Here is a 17,068-nt window from a genome sequence, read left to right as displayed (position 1 = left end):
TTTCTATTTGAAATTGTGGGGAATTATGACATGCTGAGTGCAACAAATAACCATTTAAATATAATATATGCCCCTGATCAACAGTAATGGCCAATCAGATGAACGATTCAGACAGTGATCATACGAATGGTACATCAAACATGCAACAATCAAGATGGAGGAATGATATAGAGGATGTGGTCTTCACATCGTGGACAGACATGACATGGTATTGCCGCTCAACACTCAACACCTCACTACAGAATAGACTGCCTTTTATTTAAGTCTAAGCCCTGTCTAAAGCGGGGGTATATGGAACATATAAAAATATATAATTTACGGCTATTAGCCCATACAAGCGCATTGAATAAGATTCACTACATGGAACAACATAGTCCACCATAAACAATCTAAAGGAAGTTTGTTCTGAAGTGTCTGTCCTAAATCTGAAAGATCAGGAAACATGTCTTTTTTTTTTTTTTTTTTTTTACATGTATTTAACCCCTTACTTTTGTCACTAAAGTGTCTCCATATATACTTCCATAAATTATTTCGACTGGTACCAGAGGACCTTCAGTCGAGTCTTGTGAGACCTGTGGGCGTCCTAGAGCAAGACGTGTACGCGTTCATGAGCTTCTCACCTTTCCACAGAGGGGTCATAGTGGTTTGTAGGCCAAATCGTTCGTCCGCTACAGACGATTTGGTGAGAAGACCCATTTTGGGGATGTCACACGGTCTGACAAACACAGCTCTAGCTCTGTCACCGCAAATGCTGAAGTGTTACAGAGGCAGATGCGGTGGATTGAGATGCATCCAATGCAAAACAAATCACCAGCTTAAACTGACTGATTTTTACGAGATTTATGCAGTACCAGGATGCAACAGCATTCCAAAACTCCACTTACCTGTTCTCCTTTTAATATACGTCACATCATAGAAACATAGCTAAATAAGAATAAGAACATGCGTGTACATGACCAACAATGTACACAAAAATGACTCAAGACAGAAGAAATATCCCTTGATTTGTTCACCGTAAAACAGAAGAAAAAAATATCCCTTGATTTGTTCACATAGTTGATGCAAAGAAACAAAGTATATTTGGTTGATTGACCAGGCAGTATGTCCATGAGACCTTACCACACTTGTTGTTGACCTGGGAACTGTTGCCAAGACAACAAGGGTAACAGTCCTTCCAGATGACAGAGGCCGGCAGCAGAGTGGAAACACAGACACAACACCATTTAAACCTGAACCATTTAACGGCAGTTAACTGGCCCCATACAACTGTCAGGGTTAGGTTCAACCAATTAAACCTGATTGGACTTAACTGGCCCCAGAACTATTGAACCAGGATGAGTGGAGTCAGCTCCTAGGACAGACTAGTGTCCTGTCCTGGGATAGACTAGTGTCCTGGGATAGACTAATGTCCTGTCTAGGTTTATGTAACCAGGCAGTTAGCTGGATAGGTTTATGTAACCAGAGAATAAGTTGGATAGATATTTTTAACATGGCAGTTAGCGGGAGGGCCTTTTTCAACTCTAATGGCTAGGTTTGGATCCTCTGGGGTCCTAAAGCTGAGGGAGAACTTCACTGAGACTCACACACTACTACTATTGTCCCAGGTTAGGACATACAAAGTTGATTTACTGTTTAACAGATTTATTTACTTTTAATTGAGGCAAGCGAGCACTCAGTGAGTAAACAGATATGTAGTAGGCAGTAAGTAGGTAAACATATATGGTGTAGGCAGTAAGTAGGTAAACCGATATGTAGTAGGCACTTAGTGAGTAAACAGATATGCAGTAGGCAGTAAGTGAGTAAACAGATATGTAGTAGGCAGTAAGTGAGTAAACCGATATGTAGTAGGCAGTAAGTAAACAGATATGTAGTAGGCAGTAAGTGAGTAAACCGATATGTAGTAAGTGAGTAAACCGATACGTAGTAAGTGAGTAAACCGATATGTAGTAGGCAGTAAGTGAGTAAACCGATATGTAGTAGGCAGGAAGTGAGTAAAGAGATATGTAGTAGGCAGTAAGTGAGTAAACAGATATGTAGTAGGCAGTAAGTAGGTAAACCGATATGTAGTAGGCACTTAGTGAGTAAACAGATATGCAGTAGGCAGTAAGTGAGTAAACAGATATGTAGTAGGCAGGAAGTGAGTAAAGAGATATGTAGTAGGCAGTAAGTGAGTAAACAGATATGTAGTAGGCAGTAAGTAGGTAAACCGATATGTAGTAGGCACTTAGTGAGTAAACAGATATGCAGTAGGCAGTAAGTGAGTAAACAGATATGTAGTAGGCAGTAAGTGAGTAAACCGATATGTAGTAGGCAGTAAGTAAACAGATATGTAGTAGGCAGTAAGTGAGTAAACCGATATGTAGTAAGTGAGTAAACCGATACGTAGTAAGTGAGTAAACCGATATGTAGTAGGCAGTAAGTGAGTAAACCGATATGTAGTAGGCAGTAAGTGAGTAAACAGATATGTAGTAGGCAGTAAGTGAGTAAACTGATATGCAGTAGGCAGGAAGTGAGTAAACAGATATGTAGTAGGCAGGAAGTGAGTAAACCGATATGCAGTAGGCAGTAAGTGAGTAAACCGATATGTAGTAGGCAGTAAGTGAGTAAACCGATATGCAGTAGGCAGTAAGTGAGTAAACCGATATGCAGTAGGCAGTAAGTGAGTAAACCGATATGCAGTAGGCAGTAAGTGAGTAAACCGATATGACTAAGGAGTTAATCAGTGTAATTGTTCTATAAATAGACCGGTATTTACCTCTCCGTGGTTGCAGGATGTTGTCTATTGTTACTAGCTCATTTATATATATTTTGCAGTGGTATAAAGTATTTAAGTAAAAATACTTTAAAGTACTACTTAAGTCGTTTTTTGGGGAATGTGTACTTTACTATTTATAGTTTTGACTACTTTTACTTGACTACATTCCTAAGGAAATTATGTACTTTTTACTCCATACATGTTACCTTACACCCAAAAGTACTCGTTACATTTTAAATGCTTAGCAGGACAGGAAAATGGACTGATTCACGGACTTATCAAGGCACACGTGGTCCTCCCTTCTGTCTCTGATCTGGTGGACTCACTAAACACATGGTCCTCCCGTCTGTCTCTGATCTGGTGGACTCACTAAACACATGGTCCTCCCGTCTGTCTCTGATCTGGCGGACTCACTAAACACATGGTCCTCCCGTCTGTCTCTGATCTGGTGGACTCACTAAACACATGGTCCTCCCGTCTGTCTCTGATCTGGTGGACTCACTAAACACATGGTCCTCCCGTCTGTCTCTGATCTGGTGGACTCACTAAACACATGGTCCTCCCGTCTGTCTCTGATCTGGTGGACTCACTAAACACATGGTCCTCCCGTCTGTCTCTGATCTGGTGGACTCACTAAACACATGGTCCTCCCGTCTGTCTCTGATCTGGTGGACTCACTAAACACATGGTCCTCCCGTCTGTCTCTGATCTGGTGGACTCACTAAACACATGGTCCTCCCGTCTGTCTCTGATCTGGTGGACTCACTAAACACATGGTCCTCCCGTCTGTCTCTGATCTGGTGGACTCACTAAACACATGGTCCTCCCATCTGCCTCTGATCTGGCGGACTCACTAAACACATGGTCCTCCCGTCTGTCTCTGATCTGGCGGACTCACTAAACACATGGTCCTCCCGTCTGTCTCTGATCTGGTGGACTCACTAAACACATGGTCCTCCCGTCTGTCTCTGATCTGGTGGACTCACTAAACACATGGTCCTCCCGTCTGTCTCTGATCTGGCGGACTCACTAAACACATGGTCCTCCCGTCTGTCTCTGATCTGGCAGACTCACTAAACACATGGTCCTCCCGTCTGTCTCTGATCTGGCGGACTCACTAAACACATGGTCCTCCCGTCTGTCTCTGATCTGGTGGACTCACTAAACACATGGTCCTCCCGTCTGTCTCTGATCTGGTGGACTCACTAAACACATGGTCCTCCCGTCTGTCTCTGATCTGGTGGACTCACTAAACACATGGTCCTCCCGTCTGTCTCTGATCTGGCGGACTCACTAAACACATGGTCCTCCCGTCTGTCTCTGATCTGGCAGACTCACTAAACACATGGTCCTCCCGTCTGTCTCTGATCTGGCGGACTCACTAAACACATGGTCCTCCCGTCTGTCTCTGATCTGGTGGACTCACTAAACACATGGTCCTCCCGTCTGTCTCTGATCTGGTGGACTCACTAAACACATGGTCCTCCCGTCTGTCTCTGATCTGGTGGACTCACTAAACACATGGTCCTCCCGTCTGTCTCTGATCTGGTGGACTCACTAAACACATGGTCCTCCCGTCTGTCTCTGATCTGGTGGACTCACTAAACACATGGTCCTCCCGTCTGTCTCTGATCTGGTGGACTCACTAAACACATGGTCCTCCCGTCTGTCTCTGATCTGGCGGACTCACTAAACACATGGTCCTCCCGTCTGTCTCTGATCTGGTGGACTCACTAAACACATGGTCCTCCCGTCTGTCTCTGATCTGGTGGACTCACTAAACACATGGTCCTCCCGTCTGTCTCTGATCTGGTGGACTCACTAAACACATGGTCCTCCCGTCTGTCTCTGATCTGGTGGACTCACTAAACACATGGTCCTCCCGTCTGTCTCTGATCTGGCGGACTCACTAAACACATGGTCCTCCCGTCTGTCTCTGATCTGGTGGACTCACTAAACACATGGTCCTCCCGTCTGTCTCTGATCTGGTGGACTCACTAAACACATGGTCCTCCCGTCTGTCTCTGATCTGGTGGACTCACTAAACACATGGTCCTCCCGTCTGTCTCTGATCTGGTGGACTCACTAAACACATGGTCCTCCCGTCTGTCTCTTATCTGGCGGACTCACTAAACACATGGTCCTCCCGTCTGTCTCTGATCTGGCAGACTCACTAAACACATGGTCCTCCCGTCTGTCTCTTATCTGGTGGACTCACTAAACACATGGTCCTCCCGTCTGTCTCTGATCTGGTGGACTCACTAAACACATGGTCCTCCCGTCTGTCTCTTATCTGGCGGACTCACTAAACACATGGTCCTCCCGTCTGTCTCTGATCTGGTGGACTCACTAAACACATGGTCCTCCCGTCTGTCTCTGATCTGGTGGACTCACTAAACACATGGTCATCCCTTCTGATCTGATCTGGCGGACTCACTAAACACATGGTCCTCCCGTCTGTCTCTGATCTGGTGGACTCACTAAACACATGGTCCTCCCGTCTGTCTCTGATCTGGCGGACTCACTAAACACATGGTCCTCCCGTCTGTCTCTGATCTGGTGGACTCACTAAACACATGGTCCTCCCGTCTGTCTCTGATCTGGTGGACTCACTAAACACATGGTCCTCCCGTCTGTCTCTGATCTGGTGGACTCACTAAACACATGGTCCTCCCGTCTGTCTCTGATCTGGTGGACTCACTAAACACATGGTCCTCCCGTCTGTCTCTGATCTGGTGGACTCACTAAACACATGGTCCTCCCGTCTGTCTCTGATCTGGTGGACTCACTAAACACGTGGTCCTCCCGTCTGTCTCTGATCTGGTGGACTCACTAAACACATGGTCCTCCCGTCTGTCTCTGATCTGGTGGACTCACTAAACACATGGTCCTCCCGTCTGTCTCTGATCTGGTGGACTCACTAAACACATGGTCCTCCCGTCTGTCTCTGATCTGGTGGACTCACTAAACACATGGTCCTCCCGTCTGTCTCTGATCTGGCGGACTCACTAAACACATGGTCCTCCCGTCTGTCTCTGATCTGGTGGACTCACTAAACACATGGTCCTCCCGTCTGTCTCTGATCTGGTGGACTCACTAAACACATGGTCCTCCCGTCTGTCTCTGATCTGGTGGACTCACTAAACACATGGTCCTCCCGTCTGTCTCTGATCTGGCGGACTCACTAAACACATGGTCCTCCCGTCTGTCTCTGATCTGGTGGACTCACTAAACACATGGTCCTCCCGTCTGTCTCTGATCTGGTGGACTCACTAAACACATGGTCCTCCCGTCTGTCTCTGATCTGGTGGACTCACTAAACACATGGTCCTCCCGTCTGTCTCTGATCTGGCGGACTCACTAAACACATGGTCCTCCCGTCTGTCTCTGATCTGGCGGACTCACTAAACACATGGTCCTCCCGTCTGTCTCTGATCTGGTGGACTCACTAAACACATGGTCCTCCCGTCTGTCTCTGATCTGGCGGACTCACTAAACACATGGTCCTCCCGTCTGTCTCTGATCTGGCGGACTCACTAAACACATGGTCCTCCCGTCTGTCTCTGATCTGGCGGACTCACTAAACACATGGTCCTCCCGTCTGTCTCTGATCTGGTGGACTCACTAAACACATGGTCCTCCCGTCTGTCTCTGATCTGGCGGACTCACTAAACACATGGTCCTCCCGTCTGTCTCTGATCTGGCGGACTCACTAAACACATGGTCCTCCCGTCTGTCTCTGATCTGGCAGACTCACTAAACACAAAATGCATCTTTTGTAAATAATGTCTGAGTGTTGGAGTGTGCCCCTGGCTATCTGTAAATGATGTCTGAGTGTTGGAGTGTGCCCCTGGCTATCTGTAAATGATGTCTGAGTGTTGGAGTGTGCCCCTGGCTATCTGTAATGATGTCTGAGTGTTGGAGTGTGCCCCTGGCTATCTGTAAATGATGTCTGAGTGTTGGAGCGTGCCCCTGGCTATCTGTAAATGATGTCTGAGTGTTGGAGTGTTCCCCTGGCTATCTGTAAATGATGTCTGAGTGTTGAAGTGTACCCCTGGCTATCTGTACATTATGTCTGAGTGTTGTAGTGTGCCCTGGCTATCTGTACATGATGTCTGAGTGTTGGAGTGTGCCCCTGGCTACGCGTAAATTATGTCTGAGTGTTGGAGTGTGCCCCTGGCTATCTGTAATGATGTCTGAGTGTTGGAGTGTGACCCTGGCTATCTGTAATAATGTCTGAGAGTTGGAGTGTTCCCCTGGCTATCTGTAAATGATGTCTGAGTGTTGGAGTGTGTCCCTGGCTATCTGTAAATGATGTCTGAGTGTTGTAGTGTGCCCTGGCTATCTGTAAATGATGTCTGAGTGTTGGAGTGTGCCCCTGGCTATCTGTAAATGATGTCTGAGTGTTGGAGTGTGCCCCTGGCTATCTGTAATGATGTCTGAGTGTTGGAGTGTTCTCCTGGCTATCTGTAATGATGTCTGAGTGTTCCCCTGGCTATCTGTAATGATGTCTGAGTGTTGGAGTGTGCCCCTGGCTATCTGTAATGATGTCTGAGTGTTGGAGTGTGCCCCTGGCTATCTGTAATGATGTCTGAGTGTTGTAGTGTACCCCTGGCTATCTGTAAATAATGTCTGAGTGTTGGAGTGTGCCCCTGGCTATCTGTAAATAATGTCTGAGTGTTGGAGTGTTCCCCTGGCTATCTGTAAATGATGTCTGAGTGTTGGAGTGTTCCCCTGGCTATCTGTACATGATGTCTGAGTGTTGGAGTGTGCCCCTGGCTATCTGTAAATGATGTCTGAGTGTTGGAGTGTGCCCCTGGCTATCTGTACATGATGTCTGAGTGTTGGAGGAGCCCCTGGCTATCTGTACATGATGTCTGAGTGTTGTAGTGTGCCCCTGGCTATCTGTAATGATGTCTGAGTGTTGGAGTGTGCCCCTGGCTATCTGTAAATGATGTCTGAGTGTTGGAGTGTGTCCCTGGCTATCTGTAATGATGTCTGAGTGTTGGAGTGTTCCCCTGGCTATCTGTAAATGATGTCTGAGTGTTGGAGTGTGTCCCTGGCTATCTGTAAATGATGTCTGAGTATTGGAGTGTGCCCCTGGCTATCTGTAAATGATGTCTGAGTGTTGGAGTGTGCCCCTGGCTATCTGTAAATGATGTCTGAGTGTTGGAGTGTGCCCCTGGCTATCTGTAAATAATGTCTGAGTGTTGGAGTGTGCCCCTGGCTATCTGTAAATGATGTCTGAGTGTTGGAGTGTTCCCCTGACTATCTGTAAATGATGTCTGAGTGTTGTAGTGTACCCCTGGCTATCTGTAATTATGTCTGAGTGTTGGAGTGTGCCCTGGCTATCTGTAAATGATGTCTGAGTGTTGGAGTGTGCCCCTGGCTATCTGTAAATGATGTCTGAGTGTTGGAGTGGACCCCTGGCTATCTGTAAATGATGTCTGAGTGTTGGAGTGTGTCCCTGGCTATCTGTAAATGATGTCTGAGTGTTGGAGTGTGCCCCTGGCTATCTGTAATGACGTCTGAGTGTTGGAGTGTGCCCTGGCTATCTGTAAATAATGTCTGAGTGTTGGAGTGTGACCCTGGCTATCTGTAAATGATGTCTGAGTGTTGGAGTGTGCCCCTGGCTATCTGTAAATGATGTCTGAGTGTTGGAGTGTACCCCTGGCTATCTGTAAATGATGTCTGAGTGTTGGAGTGTGCCCCTGGCTATCTGTAATGGTGTCTAAGTGTTGGAGTGTGCCCCTGGCTATCTGTAATGATGTCTGAGTGTTGGAGTGTGCCCCTGGCTATCTGTAAATGATGTCTGAGTGTTGGAGTGTGTCCCTGGCTATCTGTAATGATGTCTGAGTGTTGGAATGTACCCCTGGCTATCTGTAAATGATGTCTGAGTGTTGGAGTGTGTCCCTGGCTATCCATACATTTTAAAAACAAGAAAATGGTGCCATCTGCTTTGCTTAAAAGGAATTTGAAATGATGTATACTTCTACTTTTGATACTTAAGTATATTTTAGCAATTACATTTACTTTTGATAAAGTATATTTAGAACCGAATACTTTTAGACTTTTACTCAAGTAGTATTTTACTGGGTGACTTTCTCAAGTATGACAACTGGGTACCTTTGCCACCACTGGTCTTCTAGGATATGATTATCAAGTACAGTGCATTCAGAAAGTATTCAGACCCCTTGACTTTTTCCACTTTGTTACGTTACAGCCTTATTCTAAAATTATTATTTTTTACTAAATTTACACAATACTCCATTTAAAGACAAAGCGAAAACAGGTTTTATGAAAGTTTTGGAAATGTATTAATAAAAACACAGAAATATCTTACTTATACAAGTACTCAGTGCCTTTGCTATGAGACATGAAATTGAGGTCAGGTGCATCGTTTCCATTGATCATCCCTGAGATGTTTCTACAACTCGATTGGAGTCCACCTGTGGTAAGTACAATTGATTGGACATGATCTGGAAAGGCACACACCTGTCTATATAAGGTACCACAGTTGACAGTGCATGTCAGAGCAAAAACCAAGCCATGAGGTCAAAGGAATTGACCGTAGAGCTCAGAGACAGGATTGTGTCGAGGCACAGATATGGGGAAGGGTACCAAAAAAATGTCTGCAGCATTGAAGTTCCACAAGAACACAGCGGCCTCCATTATTCTTAAATGGAAGAAAATTAGAACCACCAAGACTCTTCCTAGAGCCGGCCACCCGGACAAACTGAGCAATTGGGGGAGAAGGGCCTTGGTCAGGGAGGTGACCAAGAATCCGATGGTCACTGTGGAGATGGGAGAACCTTCCAGAAGGACAACCAGCTCTGCAGCACTCCACCAATCAGGCCTTTATGGAAGAGTGGCAAGACGGAAGTCACTACTCAGTAAAGGCACATGACAGCCTGCTTGGAGTTTGCTAAAAGGCATCTAAAGGACTCTCAGACAATGAGAAACAAGATTCTTTGGTCCTATGAAACCAAGATTGATCTCTTTGTCCTGAATGCCAAGTGTCACATCTGGAGGAAACATGGCACCATCCCTACGGTGAAGCATGGTGGTGGCAGCATCATGCTGTGGGGATGTTTCTCAGCTGCAGGGACTGGGAGACTAGTCAGGATCGAGGGAAAGATGAAGAGAGCAAAGTTCAGAGATCCTTGATGAAAACGTGCTCCAGAGCACTCAGGACCTCTGGGGTGGGGCGAAGGTTCACCTTCCAACAGGACAACGACCCTAAGCACACAGCCAAGACAACACAGGAATGGCTTCAGGACAAGTCCCTGAATGTCCTTGAGCGGCCCAGCCAGAGCCTGGACTTGAACCCGATCGGACATCTCTGGAGACCTGAAAATAGCTGTGCAGCGACGCTCCCCATCCAACCTGACAGAGCTTGAGATTATCTGCAAGGAAGTATGGGAGAAACTCCCCAAATACAGGTGTGCCAAGCTTGTAGCGTCATACCAAAGAAGACTTGAGGCTGTAATCACTGCCAAAGGTGCTTCAACAAAAGTACTGAGTAAAGGATCTTGATACTTATGTAAATGTAATAAAATGCATTTAAAAAAATATTTAAATAAGCAAACAACCCTAAAAAACAGTTTTTTCCCTTTGTCATTATGGGGTATTGTGTGCAGATTGATGAGGGAAAAAAAATATTTAATCAATTTTAGAATAAGATTTTAACAAAATGTGGTCAAGTGGTCTGAACACTTTCCGAATGCACTGTAATGTCTACTTCACCGTCAGCCCATTTTATAGGTAAACTGCAGGGTAATGTAAAAGTTGTGTTTTTTTAAAGATCCAATACGTAATACGGTAAAGTTACCTTAATTAGGTTTTAGTCCAGAGAGGCCAGAAAAGTTAACTAGATCTTAAATGAGACAATGCAGGGATCTAGCTTGCGGACTTAATATAACACTTGAGTCATCGGCATACATGTACACCTTTCTATAAGCCAAAAAAACAGAGGGTAAAGACGATTTATTCACTCGCCGCAGTTGTCTCATCAAGGTTACCGCGCGCCGGCCTCTATAGCACCGCCTTCTCCTTCTTCGAGTGTCGGGGATTTGGGCCTGGCCTGGTTTTTTATCAAAATGCGTTGTTTTGTTTTAAAGAATTGTCTTCTCGAACATGTGACCTTTCATGTGCCTTAATAACAAACTCGTATGCCATCTGTACATACTAATAAAATTGTTAAATTACGAGCCTTTTTGGTTTAGCCACAGAAAAAGTCGGCAACCTTCCTGCTAGCCATGATTGGCTGAGATAATGAGTGGGCTGGACATGCCGAGAGAGGAGTCCGTTGGTCTGACATATAGCAGGCTTCTGTCTATTTGAGCTGGTTAGTATGTGTAGTATGTCTAACATACTTTTTTTTTTATATATATATTTAGTTTAGAAGTAGAACTGCATCAGTGTTGCTCTCCACTTTCTGGAGGACCCAGTTTGTAAATCAGTGGAATTAGAGTCTGATGAGAAAACACGAGGATCTGGATTACATCTTCAAACTAAGGGCAACCATGGCTTCCGTGACAGGGAGAAGTGTCCAACCATGATGTATACGGCTACATTTTCAGATATTACACAATTCTAATTTTGACAAAGTTGTTTCCTTTCCAAGTTAAAGTGTGCTGTTAGCTAGCTAGCTAACGTTGGTTGGCTGGTTCGCTAGCTAACGTTACGTGTATGATCTTATTATTGGTATCTCAGAGGCATTTGCTTGGCTAGTTAAAGCCTGATGTTAGCTAGCTATATTGAAACTGATTGGTTATGCAAGTAACCATTTCGGGTACGTTCGTAAATTCAGTCTGGCCATGTACTCAGATTTCAGAGCACTCTCGTCTGAGTGTGCCAGAGCGCAGAATAACTGAAATTTACGAACGATGAACACCCATTAAATATGGCCAGTAAATGTGGGCAAAAAAGCGTAATTAAAATGTTGCCAGCAGCACAGTTAGTCACAAACGCCCTGGATAAAATGAAAACAGCCTAACCAGCTCTGCTAGGGCAGGTAAAATGGTCAGAACGGGGTGGTCAGGCTATCTAGCCAGTTAGCTTGGGTGCTTGACTGCCGTTGGGTGGTCAGAACGGGGTGGTCAGAGGGGTGGTCAGGCTATCTAGCCAGTTAGCTTGGGTGCTTGACTGCCGTTGGGTGGTCAGAGCGGGGTGGTCAGAACGGGGTGGTCAGAGGGGTGGTCAGGCTATCTAGCCAGTTAGCTTGGGTGCTTGACTGCCGTTGGGTGGTCAGAACGGGGTGGTCAGAGGGGTGGTCAGGCTATCTAGCCAGTTAGCTTGGGTGCTTGACTGCCGTAGGGTGGTCAGAACGGGGTGGTCAGAGGGGTGGTCAGGCTATCTAGCCAGTTGGGTGCTTGACTGCCGTTGGGAGGTCAGAACGTTCAGATCAACGCGACACAAAAAGGCCAGGGTTGGGTGGAACCATACTGGAGCATTCACATTATGTTACAACTACCTAATGTTATACAAGTACATCATGTGACAGGTCCATACCTTCCCATTCAAACTCATTACTGTTGTCAGATGGTGTGTCTATATCATCCAGGTCTAGCTCTGTACTCTCCTCATCCAGCTCATCAGACAGCAGAGATCCTTCACTCCGATCCAGAGTCAGGCTGATGTCTGGGGCAGCCAGCTTCTTCTTAGTCTTCTTACCACCACTCAGAGCAGAATAGCCCCCTGCAGAAGCTGGGAGAGGAGAGAGAAGTTAGATATAGGCTAGCCTAGATACCTTACCCCTCTCAGAAGCTAGAGAAAATATATACACATTACATAGCCTGCAGAGCTGGAGAAAATAAACTCAGCAAAAAAAGAAACGTCCCTTTTTCAGGACCCTGTCTTTGAAAGATAATTTGTAAAAATCCAAATAACTTCACAGATCTTCATTGGAAAGGGTTTAAACACTGTTCAATGAACCATAAACAATTAATGAACAAGCACGTGTGGAACGGTCGTTAAGACACTAACAGCTTACAGACGGTAGGCAATTAAGGTCACAGTTATGAAAACGTAGGACACTAAAGAGGCCTTTCTACAGACTCTGAAAAACACCAAAAGAAAGATGCCCATGGTCCCTGCTCATCTGCGTGAACGTGCTTTAGGCATGCTGCAAGGAGGCATGAGGACTGCAGATGTGGCCAAGGCAATAAATTGCAATGTCCGTACTGTGAGATGCCTAACACCTTCCCCAAACCGGCTGCGGGCATGCGCCATCGTGCGCTATCGTGCATAAATTTATTTTGCCCCCCCACACCAAACGCGATCACGACACGCAGGTTAAAATATCAAAACAAACTCTGAACCAATGACAGGTCGAAAAGCATTAAACATGTATGGTAATTTAGCTAGTTAGCTTGCACTTGCTAGCTAACGTTAATTTGTCCTATTTAGCTAGCTTGCTGTTGCTAGCTAATTTGTCCTGGGATATAAACATTGAGTTGTTATTTTACCTGAAATGCTCAAGGACCTCTACTCCGACAATTAATCCACACATAAAACGGCCAACCGAATCGTTTCTAGTCATCTCTCCTCCTTCCAAGCTTTTTCATCATTTAAATTATACGGTGATCGCATCTAAACACATATGCGTGTCGTGATCTAAACTTTCATTGTATTACCACGACTACCGGCAAAACAGTTCGTCTTTCTATCACCCACGTGGGTATAACCAATGAGGAGATGGCACGTGGGTACCTGCTTCTATAAACCAATGAGGAGATGGCACGTGGGTACCTGCTTCTATAAACTAATGAGGAGATGGGAGAGGCAGGACTTGCAGCGCGATCTGCGTCAGAAATAGGAACGACATCTATTTTAGCCCTTGGTGTCGCAGATGCTCGTTGGCGCACGCAAGCAGTGTGGGTGCAATAATTGAATAACATGGATTTCTAAATTTCGTTTGCGACGCTCGCGCACGTGTCGTGTCCGGTCTGGTCAGCATGTAAGACAGGGCTACAGGGAGACGGACAGCTGATCGTCCTCGCAGTGGCAGACCACATGTAACAACACCTGCACAGGATCAGTACATCAGAACATCACACCTGCGGGACAGGTACAGGATGGCAACAACACCTGCCTGAGTTACACCAAGAACGCACAATCCCTCCATCAGTGCTCAGACTGTCCACAATAGGCTGAGAGGCTGAACTGAGGACTTGTAGGCCTGTTGTCAAGGCAAGTCCTCACCAGACATCACCGGCAACAACGTCGCCTATGGGCACAAACCCACCATGGCCATGCTTGTCATTTATGAAAATTTTGAAAATCTTGGCTCTCTCTAATTTTCTCCTTCTCTCTTTCTTTCTCTCGGAGGACCTGGGCCCTAGGACCATGCGTCGGGACTGCCGCCCGTGGTGACTCCTTGCTGTCCCCAGTCCGCCTGGCCTTGCTGCTATTCCAGTTTCAGCTGTTCTGCCTGCGGTTATGGAACCGCCACCTGTCCCAGACCTGTTGTTTTTCAACTCTTGATGATCGGCTATGAAAAGCCAACTGAAAATTATTCATGATTATTATTTGACCATGCTTGTCACTTATGAACATTTTTGAACATCTTGGCATAGTTCTGTTATAATCTCCACCCGGCACAGCCAGAAGAGGACTGGCCACCCCTCATAGCCTGGTTCCTCTCTAGGTTTCTTCCTAGGTTTTGGCCTTTCTAGGGAGTTTTTCCTAGCCACCGTGCTTCTACACCTGCATTACTAGCTGTTTGGGGTTTTAGGCTGGGTGTCTGTACAGCACTTCGAGATATTAGCTGATGTACGAAGGGCTATATAAAATAAAATTGATTGATTGATTGATTGAAGTATGTGGACACCTGCTGGTCAAACATCTCCTTCCAAAATCATTGGCATTAATATGGAGTTGGTCCCCCCTTTGCTACAGTCTCCACCCTTCTGGGAAGGTATTAATATGGAGTTGGTCCCCCCTTTACTACAGTCTCCACCCTTCTGGGAAGGTATTAATATGGAGTTGGTCCCCCCTTTGCTACAGTCTCCACCCTTCAGGGAAGGCATTAATATGGAGTTGGTCCCCCCTTTGCTACAGTCTCCACCCTTCAGGGAAGGCATTAATATGGAGTTGGTCCCCCCTCTGCTGCTATAACAGCCTCCATTAATATGGAGTTGGTCCCCCCTTTGCTACAGTCTCCACCCTTCTGGGAAGGCATTAATATGGAGTTGATCCCCCCTCTGCTGCTATAACAGCCTCCATTAATATGGAGTTGGTCCCCCTTTGCTGCTGTAACAGTCTCCACCCTTCTGGGAAGGCTTTAATATGGAGTTGGTCCCCCCTTTGCTACAGTCTCCACCCTTCTGGGAAGGCATTAATATGGAGTTGGTCCCCCCTTTGCTAAAGTCTCCTCCCTTCTGGGAAGGCATTAATATGGAGTTGGTCCCCCCTTTGCTACAGTCTCCACCCTTCTGGGAAGGCATTAATATGGAGTTGGTCCCCCCTTTGCTACAGTCTCCACCCTTCTGGGAAGGCATTAATATGGAGTTGGTCCCCCCTTTGCTACAGTCTCCACCCTTCTGGGAAAGCATTAATATGGAGTTGGTCCCCCCTTTTCTACAGTCTCCACCCTTCTGGGAAGGTATTAATATGGAGTTGGTCCCCCCTTTGCTACAGTCTCCACCCTTCAGGGAAGGCATTAATATGGAGTTGGTCCCCCCTTTGCTACAGTCTCCACCCTTCAGGGAAGGCATTAATATGGAGTTGGTCCCCCCTCTGCTGCTATAACAGCCTCCATTAATATGGAGTTGGTCCCCCCTTTGCTACAGTCTCCACCCTTCTGGGAAGGCATTAATATGGAGTTGATCCCCCCTCTGCTGCTATAACAGCCTCCATTAATATGGAGTTGGTCCCCCTTTGCTGCTGTAACAGTCTCCACCCTTCTGGGAAGGCTTTAATATGGAGTTGGTCCCCCCTTTGCTACAGTCTCCACCCTTCTGGGAAGGCATTAATATGGAGTTGGTCCCCCCTTTGCTAAAGTCTCCTCCCTTCTGGGAAGGCATTAATATGGAGTTGGTCCCCCCTTTGCTACAGTCTCCACCCTTCTGGGAAGGCATTAATATGGAGTTGGTCCCCCCTTTGCTACAGTCTCCACCCTTCTGGGAAGGCATTAATATGGAGTTGGTCCCCCCTTTGCTACAGTCTCCACCCTTCTGGGAAAGCATTAATATGGAGTTGGTCCCCCCTTTTCTACAGTCTACACCCTTCTGGGAAGGCATTAATACGGAGTTGGTCCCCCCTTTGCTACAGTCTCCACCCTTCATGGTCATTAATATGGAGTTGGTCCCCCCTTTGCTGCTGTAACAGCCTCCACTACTCTGGGAAGGCATTAATATGGAGTTGGTCCCCCGTTTGCTACAGTCTCCACCCTTCTGGGAAGGCATTAATATGGAGTTGGTCCCCCCTTTGCTACAGTCTCCACCCTTCTGGGAAGGCATTAATATGGAGTTGGTCCCCCCTTTGCTACAGTCTCCACCCTTCTGGGAAGGCATTCATATGGAGTTGGTCCCCCCTTTGCTACAGTCTCCACCCTTCAGGGAAGGCATTCATATGGAGTTGGTCCCCCCTTTGCTACAGTCTCCACCCTTCTGGGAAGGCATTAATATGGAATTGGTCCCCCCTTTGCTACAGTCTCCACCCTTCTGGGAAGGCATTAATATGGAGTTGGTCCCCCCTTTGCTACAGTCTCCACCCTTCTGGGAAAGCATTAATATGGAGTTGGTCCCCCCTTTGCTACAGTCTCCACCCTTCTGGGAAGGCATTAATATGGAGTTGGTCCCCCTTTGCTGCTGTAACAGCATCCACTCTTCTGGGAAGGCATTAATATGGAGTTGGTCCCCCCTTTGCTACAGTCTCCACCCTTCTGGGAAGGCATTAATATGGAGTTGGTTCCCCCTTTGCTACAGTCTCCACCCTTCTGGGAAGGCATTAATATGGAGTTGGTCCCCCTTTGCTGCTGTAACAGCATCCACTCTTCTGGGAAGGCATTAATATGGAGTTGGTCCCCCCTTTGCTACAGTCTCCACCCTTCTGGGAAGGCATTAATATGGAGTTGGTTCCCCCTTTGCTACAGTCTCCACCCTTCTGGGAAGGCATTAATATGGAGTTGGTCCCCCCTTTGCTACAGTCTCCACCCTTCTGGGAAGGCATTAATATGGAGTTGGTTCCCCCTTTGCTACAGTCTCCACCCTTCTGGGAAGGCATTAATATGGAGTTGGTCCCCCCTTTGCTACAGTCTCCACCCTTCTGGGAAGGCATTAATATGGAGTTGGTCCCCCCTTTGCTACA

The 17,068-nt window shown here is 46.5% G+C and overlaps 1 protein-coding gene across 1 annotated transcript in view; it reads right to left on the bottom strand.

Moving 5' to 3' along the window:
* Positions 1-17,068, bottom strand: part of bnip2 (BCL2 interacting protein 2) — an 83,204-nt gene that overhangs the window by 23,391 nt on the left and 42,745 nt on the right. The window contains exon 5 of the mRNA XM_071405110.1: positions 12,269-12,463. Within this exon, the coding sequence (XP_071261211.1) occupies positions 12,269-12,463 (195 nt within the window). The remainder of the gene's footprint in view (positions 1-12,268; positions 12,464-17,068) is intronic.

This window comes from Salvelinus alpinus, chromosome 6 (genome assembly GCF_045679555.1).
Source record: "Salvelinus alpinus chromosome 6, SLU_Salpinus.1, whole genome shotgun sequence".
Lineage (NCBI taxonomy): Eukaryota > Metazoa > Chordata > Actinopteri > Salmoniformes > Salmonidae > Salvelinus > Salvelinus alpinus.
Note: the sequence above shows the minus strand (reverse complement) of the source record. Positions and strands in the feature narration are given on the sequence as shown.